This window comes from Eretmochelys imbricata, chromosome 3 (genome assembly GCF_965152235.1).
Source record: "Eretmochelys imbricata isolate rEreImb1 chromosome 3, rEreImb1.hap1, whole genome shotgun sequence".
In the NCBI taxonomy this organism is placed as follows: domain Eukaryota; kingdom Metazoa; phylum Chordata; order Testudines; family Cheloniidae; genus Eretmochelys; species Eretmochelys imbricata.
Window position 1 is genome coordinate 205,649,656 of NC_135574.1, and position 19,513 is coordinate 205,669,168.

The 19,513-nt window shown below is 42.8% G+C and overlaps 1 protein-coding gene across 1 annotated transcript in view; it reads left to right on the forward strand.

Moving 5' to 3' along the window:
- Window positions 1-19,513, forward strand: part of SLC24A3 (solute carrier family 24 member 3) — a 337,622-nt gene that overhangs the window by 218,390 nt on the left and 99,719 nt on the right. Inside the window, exon 3 of the mRNA XM_077812070.1 lies at window positions 909-985. Within this exon, the coding sequence (XP_077668196.1) occupies window positions 909-985 (77 nt within the window). The remainder of the gene's footprint in view (window positions 1-908; window positions 986-19,513) is intronic.

The following is a 19,513-nucleotide window of genomic DNA, read 5'->3' on the forward strand; positions in this document are numbered from 1 at the left end:
TTACAGTGCTGTAAGTGCTCTCCTACCATTGGAGCTGTGACATCTCCCCCACCCAGCAGAATGCACAGGTGATGGTTTCTGTCACTTGTGGAGTGGAAACTGCCTCTATGATAGCTGTGAGTGTCCACTTTGAAAATGATTGCTTCATGCTTGGTTTGAATTGTTGTCGCCGATCCTGTGTTCAGATCGGATGGATGGTGTTTTCTGAGGGCGCAGATTACCGTCTACATTTATTTCACTGGGGATCAAGTATCCACACCCCAATCACATCGTTAATGCCTTGTCTGCATACAGCTTTGTATTCTGTTTATTCCCCTATCCAGACCAAAATGGTGGCAGGAGATGTCTGACTCTGAGACAAGACCCAGCTATTCCTAATCATGATGCGTTTATTCCAGGAGTGTATTATGCTGAGAAGCCCATGGCAATAAATCATTTTGACTTTAAACATTTCTAGCACCTGCCATTCTTCTCCTCCTCCCATTCTGAGGGTTTTCCCTTTTCAAATACAAAATGTTGTGTAAAAAATGCTTTGTGATCGGTATTACTGCACATCTGCTTAATCCAGAATAGAACATTTTCCTCTTTAACATTTTATGGAGTATGATGCTGTGCTTAGAATTTGTTCAGTATCTCTGAGGCATCTTCGTGAGATATAATGTTATGGTTGCTATGGCTCTGAATTACACAGTAAATATACACATATCTATAAATGGCCAGAGGACAGATTAAGCAAACACACATATCATAAAGCAGTAGCAAAAACCCATGGCATGGGATCCCATATTCGTATCTATTGCAAGATTATCAACCTACAGAAGGACTCAGCTGTTTTTATTACCTTACTTTACCATATATTGCATCTTTCCAATACCTTGATTAAGTGTTTCTTTTTTCTCCTTTCCCAGCTCTCCATGAATTCCCCAGCGACATCTTTACTAATGAGGACAGAAGACATGGAGCTGTAGTCCTGCATGTCCTCTGTGTAAGTGTCTTGACTTCATTTGCACTTTTTTTTTAAACTGGAAGTAAAATATTATCAGACAAGCTGATGTAATTTCTTATTCATCTGGTTTTCTGTTGTTGCGGTTTCTTCCTGTGGATACATGCATATGCACAGAATTCCCAAGAGCCATTCACAACCTCGTTTGAGAATGGCGAGTTACAAATAATTTTGATTCTTTAATATTGCATCTTTTCGTTTATATATGTTATTATGCTTTTAAAGGCCCCGATCCAGCATGAAAGCACATGCTTAAATTTGCACAAGAATAATCTCATTTAAAATCAATGGGACTATTCACGTGCTTAAAGTTAAACATTTTATGTGGAAATCCTTGGGAGACAAGAACTATACAGCTTCAGGATCCCACTTTTACAGGCTGCTTTTTGGCATAGGATCTGCCTTTAATGTTCTCTGCCCACTTGCCATCTTTTTGACTTTTTTAAAATGAAAAATCAGTTAACGGGTTACAGTCTTCCATGAGAAACAAACAAGTAGAAGTGGTTTCAAGGGAAGGTACAATTGTAAGGCTGAAATGCCAGGCAAGCTGGAGGAAATCTGATCACACATGTTAAATCCCTTAGCTTTTCATGGCAGGGACCATGCCTGTGCAGCAGATAGCACAATATGTCGCCGAATCTGGGCCTGTGTGTAGTACATCATGTGAGCAGGGCCTGGCCCAGGATTCAAACTGCTATGGGCCTGAGATGCTCAGAATGAGCATCCTTTGAGCAGAGGAAGTCTGTAAGCAAGTGTTAAGTGTATGGTACAGGTCCCCCTCGGTGCCAGATCCCCAGAGGATATAAATCTGTTACCGGCCCACCTGGAAAGCCTGCACTTAAGCAATAGTAGCAGCTTATGCTTTCAGCTCTGAAGTTCCCTGGTTTAATCCAGGGTGTATCACCCAAGATGGTCATGGCCATTATATCAGGCGATGCCTCACTAATTGCAATGTCACTGCCAGGCCTCTATAACTTTATCTTTTAGAAGGAATTTGATGTATTTTTTGTAGTATTTTGAGGGACTCGGGTACTTCAGAGATGAGCACCATAGAAGTATCTATAAATAACAACAAATAAATGTAGTGCTCCACATTCTGAGGCATCATAAATACAATATTTTCTCTCCAGTACTGCTGAAAGCATTGCAAAGTCAGAGTCAAGCCTGAAAAAGCATGAGATGCTTAAAATGCTTAAAATAAACATAGATATTATCCATCGAAATTATTATTAAAAAAAAACAACCAAATTCTGCCATGTCTATTGGGATGGGATGTCCACCCCACACAGGCCCTGAAAGGAAAATGAAGGCCTCAGGGGTCAATTATGTTATCTTGTTGCACCCAGAGAATGGACCAGGCTTAATTAGAGCTGAAGCCCAGCTCAGGAGGAGCTGGGGCGTGATTATAGAGGCAGGAAGTTTAGCGCGAAAGAGGGCTGTAGGGAGAGAGTCTGGAGTCACTCTGGGATTAGAGAGGAGGAAGTCCAGAGGGAGAGCGACCTCTGGATCCTCCTGTGAGTAGATGAGGCTGGCAAGTGGCCAGGAGTTACATAGAACAGCGTCTTCAGTGGGGAGCCCTGGCAAAAGGGCAGGAACTGGAGTCCCAGGGAAGGAGCCCTGAGTGGCATTTAATTGAGAGGGATGTAAGATCAGGCTGGGTGTTTGCTAGGGGAATCCAGGAGAAGGGCCTGAGAGAAGGGAGGACTCAAAGTGGTTGTGGGGAGTAGGCCTCAGAAAGGCTGCACAGGAAGAGCCCCAAGGAAGCAGCCACAAGGGCTTGGACTAAGCAGATCTTGGCTGCTGGGTTTAGGGTCCCTAGGCTGGAACACAGTGTAGCAGGAGGGTCCAACTTCCCCAACCAGCCACTGGTATGGTGACATGAGGCTGCGGAAGGGACAGGGACAACAAAGAGCCCTGAGAAAAAGGAGTGAGGCCCACGGTGCCCAGAGTCAAGGCCAAAGGAGTGATACAGGATCTTGGGCTAAAAGAGTGGACTAAATCTCCTGGCCGGAGGGCTGAGTCACAGGAAGAGACAGCCACTGGAGGACCAGCGTGGCTGTCAGCAGTAGGCACTAGATGGAGCGAAAGCTACTGTGCCACACCTGGCCACAAGAAGGTGCTCCCCAGAAGTGAGTCCATTCCTTACCAACACATTTTGGGGGTTTTTTTATTTGCCTTCTGGTTCTGGAGCCTTTGGGTTCTAGTTTTCAAGCTCTTGCCCACAACCATGAGGGCTAGAAATTGTTTTTAAATGAAAGCTGAGTGTCTTGTATAATCACATGACTCCAAGAGCTGGGGCTTTAAGAAAAATGCCTAATATTATCAGACTCAGGATACAATCTTGAAAGTTGGCAACACTGTCTCTCAAATACTTTTAGTAAGAAAGAGCATGTGCCATAATTTGCAAGACTGAGATATCTGAAAATTGTCACAGAAGCACAGCTATCATGGGAGATCCCCTGTAATCACAATTGAAAGCCCAGATTTCACAAAGTACTTAAGCACGTGCCTAGTTTTAACAAGTGAATAGTCCCATTGTAGTCAGTGGAATTGCTCATGTACTTAAAATTAGACGTGCTTAAATGCCTTTTTTTATTGGTGCTTTGAAATACTAAAGTAGTAATTATTGTACTCCAGGAACTGGGTAAAAATAATGAGTGTTTTGAAACTGGAATTGTGTGACATAAATTCTGGTCTGCCAATCCATTATTCTATGCTTACAGGACCTTATGCTCAACAGCTTCTGTAATCTCAAAGAAATGGAAGTGCACTTCTCCCTCCAGAGCCTCTTATTAACTTCTGTACTGTAGATGAAAGACAATTCTTTTCCTTTTAATGTCTTTATAATTGATATAGAAGTGCCAAATCGTCCCTACTTCTCATGGGTGAGAGGCATTTTCAAACAGCCAAGAAAATACCTGCTTCTGATGAATATTTAAAAACATTTTATATCTTTAGTCGGCTTAAATGAACAGTCACTGTTAGAAATGTGTGATTCATGATTTCCTTTCCCTTTCAAATTACAATGTATCACATCCTATCACAAACACTGCGTTATGATTTTTTTAGGAGCTAAGTGACTCCAATTACAAATTTGTTGTATAGTGTCAGTGTTGGAAAGCTGAATATTTCCAAGGATCGGTGGCAAAATGTTTGATTATGGGATGTTCTGGAGTGTGTATCCTAAACCAGGCTTAGAGAAAGAGCTCATTTAGTGGCTTAGATCACAATTTTTACACCTGGGTGCCCAAAGAAAGGTGCTTAAATAAGTGATCAGATTTTCAAAGGTGCTGAGTACCCAGTTGTTCCCGTTGATTCCATAATGATTTTTGAGTGCTAAGTCCTTCTGATCATCAAGCCATTTATTTTAAGGTGCCTACATGTGGATTTAGGAGTCTAATTTGAGGCATTCAGTTTGAATGTATCTACTCTTTGAGAAGCCTGTTTTTTTTTAGGGTATTTTGGTCATGTGCAAATATTCTAGGAAAAGAAATAGATGATCAAAAAAATCCCACTTCTCGGGAAGTTTTGCATGTGCCAGAGCAGGAAACAAAATCGTGATGTCTGAGGAGGCCTACATCTTAACTCTCACGCAACAATAGCTCTCCAACAGATGGCACCAACTCTTTGTACTAGGGACAAATGTAAAATCAGGCTGATCTTGCTTGCTTTTGTAACATGCTTTGAGATCTGTCGACACCTCTGTAAGCAGGTGTAACCAAGGGCTAGACCGGTGCAATGTCTTTGCTGGGAGTCAGTGCAGCCTTGCATGGTAGGGATTGGCTGTGGAACCCAAACTCTGGGTTTGAATCTTAGGCCTGACTCTTAACTCGCAGTGATGTTTTTAATTCTGCTTACCATTATTTGGTGGCACAGTGGACTGTGCTATGCATGCTGGTGCCCTAGCTATGTAGGATGGGCTTTCCAAACTGCCCCAGTCCTAATTCTTCTCCATTGAAGTCCATTGTGGTTTTATCACTGACTTCAATTGGATCATACTTGGCTGAAACTGAGCACTTTGGGAACTTTCACCCATAGTGAGTGTGCACATCTTGTGAGGTGGAATGAGGTGAGGCTGTCGAGTATCCCTGTACTCTGTCACTGTGCGCAGTACACGATCTACTAAGAATTGAGGGAAATGGGTCATCTAGGGCCAGTCCCCTGCGCTGAGGCAGGGCTAAATATGATCTAGACCATCCCTGACAGGTGTTTGTCTAACTTGCTCTTAAAGACCTCCAGTGACCGAGATTCCACAACCTCCCTAGGTAATTTGTTCCAGTGCTAAAATACCCTGACAGTTAGAAAGCTTTTCCTAGTATCTAACCTAAATCTCCCTTGCTGCAATACCATACCATGCCACCCTTACTTCTGTACTGCTGCTGGCAGCGGTGCTGGCTTCAGAACTGGGCAACCGGAGAGCAGCAGCTGCTGGCCAGGAGCCCAGAGGTGCTGGGGCTGTGAACTGCCAACTGGAGGTGCCAGGTTTCACCACAGCAAGCCCCGGCACAAATTAAGCACTGTAGGCACCTAGTGGGATTTTCATAAGCACCCAGGCGCCTTTAGGAGCTTAAATACCTTTGTAAAACTGGCCCTTAGTTACTGTGTCTTGAGTGATATGCAACTTTGCTTTGTCTGAGTATTTTGTCAACCCCTGTTTTTTTATTACCTTCTTTAATCGCTGACTGTAAATTAACCCCTGAACTGTAGAAATGACTTTAGTGGAAGCCATTCACTTCGCCCTAGGACAAAATATGAACCTGTGTATGTGTGATGTTCCACAATAAATTCCTATACTGTTCACATTTCTAAGGTCTTAATCAAAGAAAAAAGATATTTTAAAAAGTGAGCTAGCCCCAGAAATTGCTTCATACTGAACCCATTGTAACAGTGAGATAGTAAAATCATTATTTTCCATCTCTGTGCAACAGAACACATTTGCTCAGGCTGCTTAAAGAAAAGAAGGGAGAACTATATTTTTGATTTATTAATTACATTGAACGCACATAAAGTTTTCTGGGTACAAGGGACTGGATAAATCATGAGACAGGTTCTTTTCCAATCTACCCATGATTTGGGCTTCCTATTTTCTGCTCCTAGGACAGCTTAATATTTTATAACCTTTTATATTATTTTTGAATAAATAAAATGCAACTGAACATAAATCAAAACAAATTATGTTCATTGTTTCTTGCAGGCCTAAAATTCAAGGTATAGCAACTATATCAGATTCAAATATAGCAAATATTCAAAACAGGTATACTTGGCTCTGATATAACAATATTTAAGAATCTGCTATCCCAATAAGGGATTATTTGGTTTTTTCTCTATAGTGACACATGCAAAGTGGTGAAGCAGATGTCTTACTCTATTGGGGTACTGTCATTCCATGTAATAGTTTTATTTATTTTAAAAAATCAGTATTTTGTGGAGGGGAATGATATTGTTAAATTATGGAAGAAATTAACCCCCAAAAAGAATGCACGTCACACCATGTTGAAACACCACTCTTTTCATCAGCGAGGCATGGTTTTAACAGTTTAATATTTTAACATTTTTAATAATATGTTGATTAATACTTAGTTGCCAATACGTGCAGGCCTTAGGTCATATTTTGCTTTTATTCTGCATAATGAATGTGTTTATACATAACAAGGAACATATAATAAACAGTCAAAACAGAGTATTCTGTTTTGTCTTTTAGTGTAAATGTTCAGCCCAGACCACAAGATTTTAACATTCGAGACTTGTAGTCACCCTTCCACGGTACTATCTCTAAAGGCAGTGACTAGAAGGTGGTCAGTGGCAGTTAACTTTTGCCCCGCATCAATGTGCTGACTGGTGTTTGACATCTCTGCTAAGAAGTGTTAACTGACAGTGGATTTCTTGTGCACTGCTAGATACAAAGAGGAGACTGTGTTTACTTTCAGCTTATGATGGCAAAGGAAGAGTTTAATATTAGCCATTATTGTCCGGGGCTACAATATAGCTCCCTTTCCAATGTCCTTGAAAACATCTTTAAGAAGTTGTGTTCCACTCTCAGCAACCAGCTCCCTTGTCATTTTCTGTACGTCATGCATGTCGACAGCCCAACCTGTCACATGTAGACTCCAAACCCATGCAAGCCTGCAAGCAGGATTGTTGAAATCTGGAGGAAACCAGGGAACTCCCTGTGTAGAACTTCTTCATTTGCTACCCCAATAGTAGACCTTGGACAAGAATTTGGGATGGGCTCTCCTCTTCCTTGTGTTATGAGCTGGCAACCCATTTCAATGAGGTTTTCCCAGCTTTCTTTACTCATTTAAGGATTCGTAATCCTTGCACGACTGACATTTATTTACCCAAACAAGATTCTGAGCAACATTAAAGTTGTGCATCTGAACTGACTCTATCACTAAAACTTCTGCAGCTCTGTCTAGTTAGGAACATAGGAACTGCCAGACTGCATCAGAACCATGCTCCAACTCATCAAATGTCCTGTGTCTGTCAGTGGCCACCCCCACATGCCTCCAAAGAAGGTGTAAGAACCCCTCAGCAAGCAGATGTGGGCTAATCTACCTCCCACCCCAGCCTCATCCTGACCTCCAATAGTTAGAGATTGGCTTAAGCTCTGAAGTTTAGTTATCACTTAAAGTGGCAGTGGCAGGTTGCATGATACTGACCACAGTGTACATCTGAGTTGGGGGTCTGTGCTGTGGATCTGAATTGTATAAGTGAAGGGACCAGGTGGGCTCATGAGGGGTGTGTGCTTACGTCCTACACAGGGCTTGCTGTGAAACCAGACTTACTTACAGAATTCCTAAAGACGGCATTTTTACACATGAGGGCAGATCCTTCGCTGGTGTAAACTGTCATAGCACCATTTGGAGATATAACAGTTTATACAACCTAAGGATCTGATCTCATCTTTTAGTGGGCCAGAGGTGAAGCCCACTGAAATCAGTGGAAAGATTCCTATCAGCACTGGTAAATATATCACCTGTTCTTCAAATGGGTGTAACTGTTATTTTAACCTATTGTCATGGTGAAAGCTGATCTTAAAAAAAAATGGAAGACAGTAATGGGCTTTTATAAGGATGCCTCTTTTGTCTCAGTCAAAAGAAGTTGTCATCTGGCTAGGATGCTAAATCTGTAATTCTGTTTTGTTTTCTTTTTTCCCCTCCAGCAAAGCAATACACTTACCAAATGTCTGATCAAATCAGAGAGTGTGCACAACCATGCACTTTTTAAAGAAGGTTGCAACCATAAAATCAAATTTTTATTAAGGTTCTCTAAATCTGTGGAGAAATTTGAACTTCACAAAGTGGAGTTTTATAAGGGGAGGAAAGAGCCTTTTCCTCATGTTTGTTGATTTACTGTCAAACTCTTCTGTTAATAATTTTAATCAAAATGTGTTTTCCTCCTCCTCTCTCTTTATCCTTATTGGTGACTGTGTGTCTGTAAATTATGCTTCAGCTGGGCTTTTTTTAGGGCTTGGCTGAAAATTGCAAAGCAGCCCAGGGTAAATACTACAAATTACTGAGTATTTTAGAAGGAGTAATATACAGCCTTTCTAGGGGAATCCAGAGGCATTTTCCCCTTGGCATTACAAAACTAACAATCAATAACACAAAGAAATAATAATATAAAATAAGGTGTTGTAATTTGATTCATTCCAAATTACTCTTCACAAATACCTTTAAAAATCCAGGAATCCTGCCTGGATGGTTTTGCTATGCCCAGAGAAGGGGTGTCACATACATACACACTTCTTTCTGCTGTGGCAAACTGCAGATGTGTGCAGTTGTGATTAGCAGAGATGTCTGAGCTGGAGACGCCACAGTTTAAATGATAAGAGGCTGCTGGCAAAATGTTCTTCATGGTGAGGTGAAGAGGTAAACTCACATGGTTAAAAAGGTTTGGCAAAGCTATAAGCAACTTAAAATAGGCTCTTATAAGGGGAAGTACAGGCAACCTTAATAATAGATGGTACAATCAGCCACTCCTATAATTTGGCCACATCTTCAGTTGGTGTAAATAATTCATTTGCAGTCAATAGAGCTACACTGATTTACACCATCTATGGATCTGGCCCCCAATATGTATAGTGTGGATACGTGTATACAAAGATGCTAGCGTTCAGTAGTCAATAATGCTTTCCTTCAGAGTTCAAATACTGTAAAAAGGAGGACTGTATAGGCACAGATTTTCATAATTGTGCCCACATATAATGTGCGCGTGTACTTACAGTGATTTGAGCACAAGTAAGCAATTGTATGTGCATTTACAGGGCAGTTACATGTCTAATTTGTCAGGTTTGACATGGTAAGCGTGGGCACAAATTACACACCTGCTTTAGTGTGAGCAGTTCCAAAAATCTAGGCCATTATTTATAGAGATTGTCTTCTTTTTTTCTTCTGTATGAAACGAGAGACCATCCACACCTCATCTGTACGACCTGTAATTGTCTCAGCTTGTTGGGTTTTATATATATATATATACTTCCTGAACATTTTTATTTAGTTGATTTGAGACCATTATGACTAGTTGTTGGTTCATGAATTGCTATTTATCATGCACTGATACAGCAAAGTCATTGCTACATCGAGTTGACTTATTTTTAATTCGCTCCATTATGTGGACTTCAAAGGCTATGTAAGTATTTGGAATGAAACAAAGGAAGGTCCTATCTTCAATTACTGTAACCTCAGTGTTTCATTATGGAACGTTTCCAATGCCTGCATTATTTAAACTGTATAAGTTTGCAAATATTTTTCTGTGGAGGTCATGTGGTTAGGAATGGGCAAACTGGTTTAGAGAAAATATAAATTCAGATCAGCCTTTGTCCTTTGTTCAGGGCTCAAAACAAATGAGCTCTAAGAAACTTGTTTCCTTTTTATTCCCCCCACATGTTTTTACACGTCCGGGTTTATTTTGGCACCAGAAGTGGAAATATTGAGAGAGGCCATTCTCCTGGAATCCCTGACCCAGTTGGAACCAGAAAGTACCAGAAACTAAAAATAGTCTTCCAAGACTCAGCTTTGTTTCTAAAACAAAGAAGTTTGGTTACGCAACAGTTGAGTTTTCTGAGGTTGGTGCATCAATAACGACTAGGAAGCAAATAACCAAATACCTCTAAGCTACCTTGAATTATTCCCTTCTCTTTCTCTTCCCTCTCTCCTCCCCAACTGTATTTTTGGCTGTGTTTACTTTTAGATCTTTCCCTGGACGTGACAGAATTTTAACATCAAACCTTGCAGGCACGAAAAGGGACTGAAAATTATAGTGCATAACAAATACTCTGCGCAGTGGGGTATAGCCTGTGAAAACAGATATAGTTCTTCCAAATTTGGTTCTGAGACACTCTGTTATTATCGCAGTGCCTTCCCGCCATAGGGGAGGGGCGGGAGAAGACCACTGGAGGCAATGCTGGGTAGAGATATATTTGTGGCCAGTCTGACTAAAATCCAAGGAAACTTTGGTTGTCTAGAACTAGATGATGAAAGCAATCCAGTGAGACACCAAGTGGCTAAACTACTGCAGTGATCTGGGGGGCAGATCTAATGATAATTTGATAGTAGACTTCCTGAGAGAACCATGGACAGCACCCTTTTGAGTTCTTTTCCCTTGGAATGAAGGATTTTTGGTCATGTAGATCCAGAACATTTGAACAATGTTCAATTCTCCCAAAAGAGAGTGTGCACTTCTCTACAGAGCCCCCCCCCCACTGCAAGCAGGACCAGGAAAACCCTTAGGATTTAAAATGACAGTTAACAATTTTAATACAGTTTTCAGTATGCCACAGACAGCCTGTATGCAGCGGCATACCAAGTGAGACAAAAAAGAATCTTACCCTGGCAGAGCCAGAAGGAACTGTTGTTCTAAACTTGCCATAGCTGGAAGTTGCTCTTACATCAGCCATAACAAGATTTCTGTTAGTAGTTGTAAAGAGGACAGGATGGCTTCTTGATGATATTGTGATGGAACATATCAGCCCGTATATTATAACTTGGAAAACAATGAAAATCAACCAAGTCTTCCAGTTATGTGTGCATAGTACCCAGTGCGTAGTACCCAGCCAGAAACTTCTCCCAACTCTCTTTATGAGGGGTGTTTTTAACAGAAAATAGAACAGTCTTACTCAAGACAAAAGGTATGACTGTACTGTGCCATGCCACTCCCTTCATTCCTAATACTACAAAAGCTTTTTCCTGTAACTGTTAAGATATTTTGCCAGATGCAAACCTTCTGCTTTTTACATTGGTAAAACTTCCACTTTGGTAAATATCCTATAAAAGAGGTTTCAGAGTAGCAGCTGTGTTAGTCTGTATTCGCAGAAAGAAAAGGAGTACTTGTGGCACCTTAGAGACTAACAAATTTGTTTGAGCGTAAGCTTTCGTGAGCTACAGCTCACTTCATCAGATGCATTCAGTGGAAAATACAGTGGGGAGATTTATATACATAGAGAACATGAAACAATGGGTGTTACCATACACACCGTAACCAGAGTGATCACTTAAGGTGAGCTATTACCAGCAGGAGAGTCGGGGGGGGACCTTTTGTAGTGATAATCAAGGTGGGCCATTTCCAGCAGTTGACAAGAAGGTCTGAGGAACAGTGTGTGTGTGTGCGTGGGGGGGGGGGAAATAAACTTGGGGAAATAGTTTTACTTTGTGTAATGACCCATCCACTCCCAGTCTCTATTCAAGCCTAAGTTAATTGTATCCAGTTTGCAAATTAATTCCGATTCAGCAGTCTCTCATTGGAGTCTGTTTCGAAGTTTTTTTGTTGAAGAATTGCTACTTTTAGGTCTGTAATCAAGTGACCGGAGAGATTGAAGTGTTCTCCAACTGGTTTTTGAATGTTATAATTCTTGACGTCTGATTTGTGTCCATTTATTCTTTTATGTAGAGACTGTCCAGTTTGACCAATGTACATGGCAGAGGGGCATTGCTGGCACATGATGACATATATCACATTGGTAGATGTGCAGGTGAACGAGCCTCTGATAGTGTGGCTGATGTGATTCGGCCCTATGATGGTGTCCCCTGAATAGATATGTGGACACAGTTGGCAACGGGCTTTGTTGCAAGGATAGGTTCCTGGGAGACAGGCCAGTCCTCGCTTACTGACAGCCCCCCAACCTGAAGCAAATACTCACCAGCAACCACACACCACAGAACAGAACCACTAACCCAAGCACTATACACTTTGTAGTCTGTTGTAATTGAAATAAATATATTTGAAAATGTAGAAAACATCCAAAAATATTTAAATAAATGGTATTCTATTATTATTTAACAGTGCGATTAATCACGATTTTTTTAAAAAAGGGCTCCAGAGGAGACCCCGGCAATTACAGGCCGGTAAGCCTGAATTCAGTACCGGGCAAACTGGTTGACAATTTTGTTCTTTGCTATAGTTTCAGACACATAGATTAACATAATTTGTTGGGGAACAGTCAACATTGTTTTTGTAACGGGAAATCATGCCTCACCAATCTACTAGAATCATAGAATATTAGGGTTGGAAGAGACCTCAGGAGGTCATCTAGTTCAATCCCCTGCTCAAAGCAGGACCAACACCAACTAAATCATCCCAGCCAGGGCTTTGTCAAGCCGGGCCTTAAAGACCTCTCAGGATGGAGATTCAACCACCTCCCTAGGTAACCCATTCCAGTGCTTCACCACGCTCCTAGTGAAACAGTGTTTCCTAATATCCAGCCTAGACCTCCCCCACTGCAACTTGAGAACATTGCTTCTTGTTCTGTGATCTGCTACCACTTTGACCAGCTTACTCCATCCTCTTTGGAACCCCCCTTCAGGTAGTTGAATGCTGCTATCAAATCCCCCCTCGCTCTTCCCTCACTCAGAACTCTTTGAGGGGAGTCAACAAGCATGTGGACAAGGGGGATCCAGTGGATATAGTATATTTAGATTTTAAGAAAGCCTTTGACAAGGTCCCTCACCAGAGGCCAACAGAACTAGGTAGATATCACCTTAAGGTCATAATCCTACAAAAATTTATGCACATTCTTAACTTTACACACATAGTAATTCCAACGAAGTCAGTGGAAATATTTATGTGCATACATCTTTGCAGGATTGGGGCGTAAGTCTGTAGCTGGTAATCCAGCTATTAGCTTTAAAAAGGAAATTCTATAATAATATGGAACGTGAATAAGCCTGAAATCTGTACATTTTATTAAATTAACACTCTCAAACATCCTCTCGAAGTATTTTATATCTTGCTCCAGATACATACATTCTTAATAGGAGATCTGCAGTTTTGCTGTATACAAAAGTGTTTATTATTTGGTGACAGTCATAAAAGGTTTCAGGCTTTGAAAGTGGTTTGCACAAGGTAAATGGTGAATAATACACATTTCCCTTTCAAGGGACAATTTTATTTTACTTTGTTGGGTTCAAGAAAGAGTCCCAGGAGATTCCGTAAGGGGATTATAGTGGATGAATAAAAGTGCATCTATATAAGTAATGCCATATCTATGAAAATTCTCTGCAAAGAAAAATGAGGATCTAGAGTTTTAAAAGGAGATAATATGTATTCAGTGTGTTTTATTTTTAAGGTGAATGCTACTGTTTCTATTTGTGTCTCATACAGTAGAAAAAAATTGTGGTCGGTGTAGTATTATAGTGGCCACAGGTAGCATAGTAATGACCTCATTCTGATTTCAAACACCGGTATAAATCAGGAGTAATTTCTTAGAAGTCAACGGGTTTACACGGGTATAAAATTTAGTGTAAGTGGATATAAGGTCCAATATAAGTCAGCTTCAATTTCAGTTTTCATTCCAAATTTCACTTTCTAAATTTCTTATAAGAAGGGATGCCCTTTTAATATTTTTCATAAAGCCAAGTAAGTCGTTTAAAGAAATAAATTCCTTTTGGGGATGAAAATTTCCTTTCTTGGTCCCAGCCAAAAAGGTATCTGTTTAAAAAAAAAATTGCCACAATGAGCTCAGTGAATTATTTCATCATGAATGAAGATGCGTGTTCCAATTAGGAGTGTTGACCTAAAATAGAGTCTGAGTCACCTCCACATTATGCCAGATTTACACAAGAGAGCGACTATTGATTTCCAGAGTGAATCAGGCCCAGAAATTCTAGTCTTGGTTTGGTTTGTAGACCTCATTCAGGTGAGAGATACAAGCATTGTTTGAAACCAGTCTTTTCAATTATCTTCAAGCTATGAATGCTTTAAAGTCATCAGCTTCACTCATGTGCATTGGAAGTTCTGCTAAGAAGCAACAACAAGGCACATTTGCCAAATTACTTACTTTATTGCAAACGAACCCATGATCAGACTATTGGTTACTGATCTCCATCTCTTTCAGAATGTGCAGTTATTGTGGGTTTGGGTGGTGCTAAATAGTAAATAATCTAATGCAGGAAAGAAAGCAGCTTGATTAACCAACAAGTAAAATAAGTATGCTATTATGGCAATAAAGCCACTTGCCAGTCTGGATTAGTAGGCTATTGGTGTATGGTTTGGGCACGGTTTGGGCACATTGTTAAGAGACACAACGTAGTATGTTTGACCACCTAGTCCCAGATCCTCCAAGGTATTCAACTCCCATTGAAATGGGAGGTGCTCTGCGCTTTCTGAAAATCAGGCCTCTTTTAAGGTGTCTCAGGTTAGGCACCCAAGTATTAAGGCACATAAAATCACCAGTCACTTTTGAAAATTTAGGCACAGAACTGTAGTTCATGTTAGAGGCACCTAGATACCCAGGGGTGGGTGTCTTATATATGCATAAGAGACCTGATCTAAACAGTAGAATCTTTCTCTTTTGAGATATAGTCATATTTTGTCCAGCAGCATTCGGCAATTTAGTTTATTGACCATGCCCAGATTTTGTAGCTTTGACTTTGAGTAGAAGAGGTGAGATTCTCATTGATGGACTCAACATATCAGCTTCAAGAGCAGATGGTTGATGGCTTTGCCACCAGTGCCAATTTCCACCTTAAGCCAGAGCTAGCATTCTCCAGCCTTTAGTTAAGGTCTAGATCTGTGGCCAGATGCATCCCAAATTCAATCTGGCCCTTAGACTATAGAAAATGGGCTTTAACTGAGACAGAGAATTATACACAGACTTTAGTTCCTATAGAGAAGCTGGTGGAAGAAAATGTGCCAGAGATAAAATAACCTACCTACCGATCCAGACTGGTTAGTGAGAGCTGAGTGGTTCTGGTGATTTGATGGAGCATTACATTGTATAAAGCAGCTAACATACTACTAAGAGGTAAAAGCTAATATTTTGGAATGGCAGAGTTTTAACTGATGGGGTGGGAAGTTAGAAGGGAAGAGAGGGACTTAAATCTGATATTTGAAATCAGGGTCAGCTCTAGGATTTTTGCTGCCCCAAGTAAAAAAAATTTTGGCTGCCCCCCACCCCAGCCCTGGACTCCTGCCCTTCTCCTCTGTTTCCCCAGCTGTGGGCTCTCCCCCTGCCCGCCACCTGCACCCCCTGCTGCCCCAGCTCTGGGTTCCCCCCTCCCCCCACCCACACCTCACTGCCGCCCCAGCCCTGAGCTCTCAACCCCCCCCCACCCGCATCCCCTGCCACCCAGCCCTGGGTCATTGGTAACTCGCTCCCAGGGCAGGTCATCAGCATCCCGCTCATGACACTAGCAGGGGTGGAGGCTGCATCCACCTGACTCCTTCCCGGTGCCAAGGGGGCCCCTGACTCCTCCCGCTCCCCCCTCGCCTCCAGCTGGTCCGGCGCTGGAAGGGTCGGGGTAAGCAGCGGGGCTCCAGGGCCGCGCTTCAGCCGAGGGTCCCTCCAGCTGGGGCTCCCATCTCCAGGACTGGCTGGGAATTGTGAAGGCAGAGCCGGGGAGACCACCCCGGCAGGGGGCTGAGGAGCCGGGGCAGAGCAGCCCCAAAGGGAGCAGCCGGCGGGGAGTGGAGCCTCGGAGAGCAGCAGTGTCCCGGGCACCGGTCCCCTCTATGGCCCCACTGCTGCTGCTGCTCCTGGCCGCCCTGCCGCAGCCCCTGGGTGGCTCGGGCTGCTTTGCCCAGCCCCAGCTGCGGCGCTTGGGGGCGGCCACCCTGAGGCAGTTGCAGGCGGCTCCATGTGCCCCATGAGGTGGCCCCCAGGCCGAGAGTCCCACGGTCTATGTGTCGGAGCCCACCAGATGGCTTGGCTGCTGCCAGCGGCACAAACCACATTGCCCCAGGGCACCCCCCACACTGCTGCTGCTGGACCCCAGACCGAGGGCCAGCTTTGGCCACCCACTGCGGCTCTTCCACCTGGACTTCAGCATCAGCTTGGGGGCCGGATGGGTCCGGTGCCACCCCACGCACCTGCTTGCTTTGCTGGTGTCTAGAGCCGGCAAATAGACATTGCGGTAAAGGGAAAGGCAATGGGAGCTGTAACTGATGCTGCAAAAATGCGCCAATGTAAGGAAAACATATTGAGTTCTTGTGTTGATTACTACAACCCCTAATTGGAAGGCTACTCTTAGATGTGTGGTCTGTTTTTTTCCTCTTTATGCACACAACTAACAAATTGTACATGAAACCTCCCTACTGTCAGCAATGGAACCTAGTGCTGATGGTAGGATCCTGCTCGTGATGTGAGCATTGACACCCAGCTTGGCATGGTTGGATAAATGGGCTTTCATTGTTATTAGGTGGGCGTACCTACAATAGGCTCTGCCCATTTCAAACAAACAGATGACTTGGTCCATTCCTCAAGGAGCTTTTGATCTACTGTAGTTCAGCCCCAAACAAGGTAGATCAGACACACAGAGGTGGGAGGCTACTCCGGGGTTGTTCTTTTGAGTCCCGCTGCTAGGGAGTAGGAACATATCTAACAACTTAGCTCTATAAATGGAGTACATTGTCCTTGGATCACCTAAACCTTTGTCACGTCTGTTTCTCCCTTGCCCTCTGACAGTTTCACGTTGCCACATGCCAGCCCAGACAGGGTTCCCTTGCAGTGGGAGCTGCTACTGGGTGACATGACTCAATAACTCTAGAGATTCTGGGTGAAATCATTTCCCCATTTAAGTCAATGGCAGTTTTTTCATGGACTTCAATGGGTCCAGTTTTCACCTTCCTTCTTTTCCTTTTAGTGTCATTGGATGCCTTTTCTACTTCTCCATTGTATCTGCAGTGCGTCCAGATGCAGAGCCTTTCTATAGTGCGAGCCGCTTCTAACCTGAATAGAGGAGGGACAGGAGATTAACTTCTCAAAGTCGAGCAGGATCAACACATAATAGCTCACTGTCATGCGGTGAGCCATTACACCACACCTTTTCTATCTCACTCCTGCCATACAAAAGCTGGTCCTGAAAAGGAAAAGGAAAAGATGAGGAAAGACATTAATTACTCGTTGACAGATTATCCCCAATGACGAAAGAGTCAGCACTTCTGGGAGTCTGAGATTCAAAGCACAAACAATGAGTTTGGAAAAACTGTACAAAGATCTGCATATTCAGCTGCAGCTAGTGGGGAGGCGTAGCCAAAAGCAGTCTCCCCCACCTCCGCTAACCTAAGCAGAGTTCCTCTGCAGTCAAAGAAGTGGGATTTCCTCTGGCAGCTGCCCTGAGGAAGAATATTCATGAGTTCCAATCACGCTCTTCTTGGCTAGGCCGGCCGTGCCTCTACTAATTACAGCGCTTTTGGTGACAGCAATGTGGCCTCCTTAAAAAATGTAGAGCCTAGATCCTCGTTTGTGCCAGAGCTGTGTTTGGTGCAGATAAGAGAAAGGTAAAAGGAGTCTTTAAGCTGCCTTTGCGTGCCCCCCATTCTTTGGGAGCAAGAGTGGGCTGGTTCAGCCTTTGTGGTAAATTAGAGCAACCTTATGGCTGCTCTAAACTATGCTAACCTTGTAACAGCCCCCGAAGGGCTGATATTCTGGACTGGTATCACCAACACCATTTTAGATTTGGCACACGCCCCACGAGGAGGGGTGCAGAGCTGTAGGAATCCCATCATGCCCGTTTAATAGGGCCTTGTGGCCTTTCCGAAGCACTGGAGCCATGCAAGGAGGTCTTAGCCTGGGCCAGGATCTGGCCCTATGAGTTTTAGGTTGCATGCAACTAAATACAGGAAATGTCAAGGTAATTTGAGTGTATCTTTATAATTGCTTTCCAAGTTGTGCTGCGCTCTGACGTATCAGTTTTCTACATTTGTATAGTATTGTAGCCTTTGACGCTCTATGTACAGCCTTTTAGTCACTGGTGTTTCATTCTGCTGGCTGGTCATCGACAGGCCCTTTGGCAGAGTGGCACTCAGGGCTACATTGTGGCATACACACACCTGGCTCTTCCCGTGGGCCTTTTAAATCTTCCCATCTGAGGCTAGTTCCTTCCTTTCCCCCCATACCTGTCAATGTAGGTGATTAAGGAGTCCCCTTTGTTGGCTAGGAGGCAGATGTAGGTTGTTGGAAGTGAAAGTGAATTAAGGGGATAGAATGGAGTTAATGAGTTCTTAGTCCTGACTGACTTTGGCAAGCAGAAATGGGGTGTGGGTAAGTAAAAGAAACTGATACGTCCCTCAGGGACACACAGTATTTCTTCTCTTCCCATATCCTCTTGGAAAAATATCACTGAACACTAGCACATTTTAATACTACTTTGATGGTTTGTTCCTTGTGCTAGGTCTGTAAAGCAGCAGTTAATCTTAGAATAAGTACTGTTATGAATAACTGGAAGATATATTGAACAAATATGGTAAATTATAATTCGTAATCAGCGTGCCCAAGAAAACACATTTCAAATAAGATATGTCATCTGCTCCGATGTAGAGGGCCATGATTACTTTTCCTGTCCTTGTGTGTTAGAAGCATGGTTTAGAAAATAATTACTTAATCTGGCATTTGTAATCCTTTTATGCAAAGCATTGTATCTTCATTTTTTAAAAATGCCCTTTTAGGGAGGAAAAATGCCAGATAAATAGGTTGCCTATTTAAAGGCTTTAAGACGTGCTGAGCTAAACGTTGCTCAATGAAGATTGAGCAGAGCTTAATTTTTTTGGACGTCCTCTGCTATCGTTGCCTCCCCTGTGTGCCTTCTCCAACACCAACCTTGACACTTAATTTCCTTCTTTTCTCCCATTCGCACCCCAGTCCTTGTTTTCATGCCCTTTCCTATCTGTGGTAGGGCCTGAGTCCCAGTTCACCAAGCTATCACCATCTCCTTGTTCAAATACCACCCCAAAACCCACTTCTGTGATGCCCACAAGGACTGAACTTACCATAAATGTTAGGGAAGAAGCGAAGAGATGAAAATCCCTCTCGATTGTCTCCACCTCTGGATTCACTAGTGTCTTGGCTTCTGTGTGTCAAGCTTTCATATCTTATCTGGATCAGTTATTAGCCACCTAGCTCTCATGCAAGCTTTAGTTTTGTGTAGGCACTAGGAAAGCTGGGAAGACTGCATTGTCCAGTAAGGAGAGTGGATGCTGCCTTTGATCAATACATTGATGACACTGCAGCCCAAATCATCCCACTATCTGCCTTTACACATTAGCCAGGAGGGACCTTGTGTTACCCCATGCAAGAGA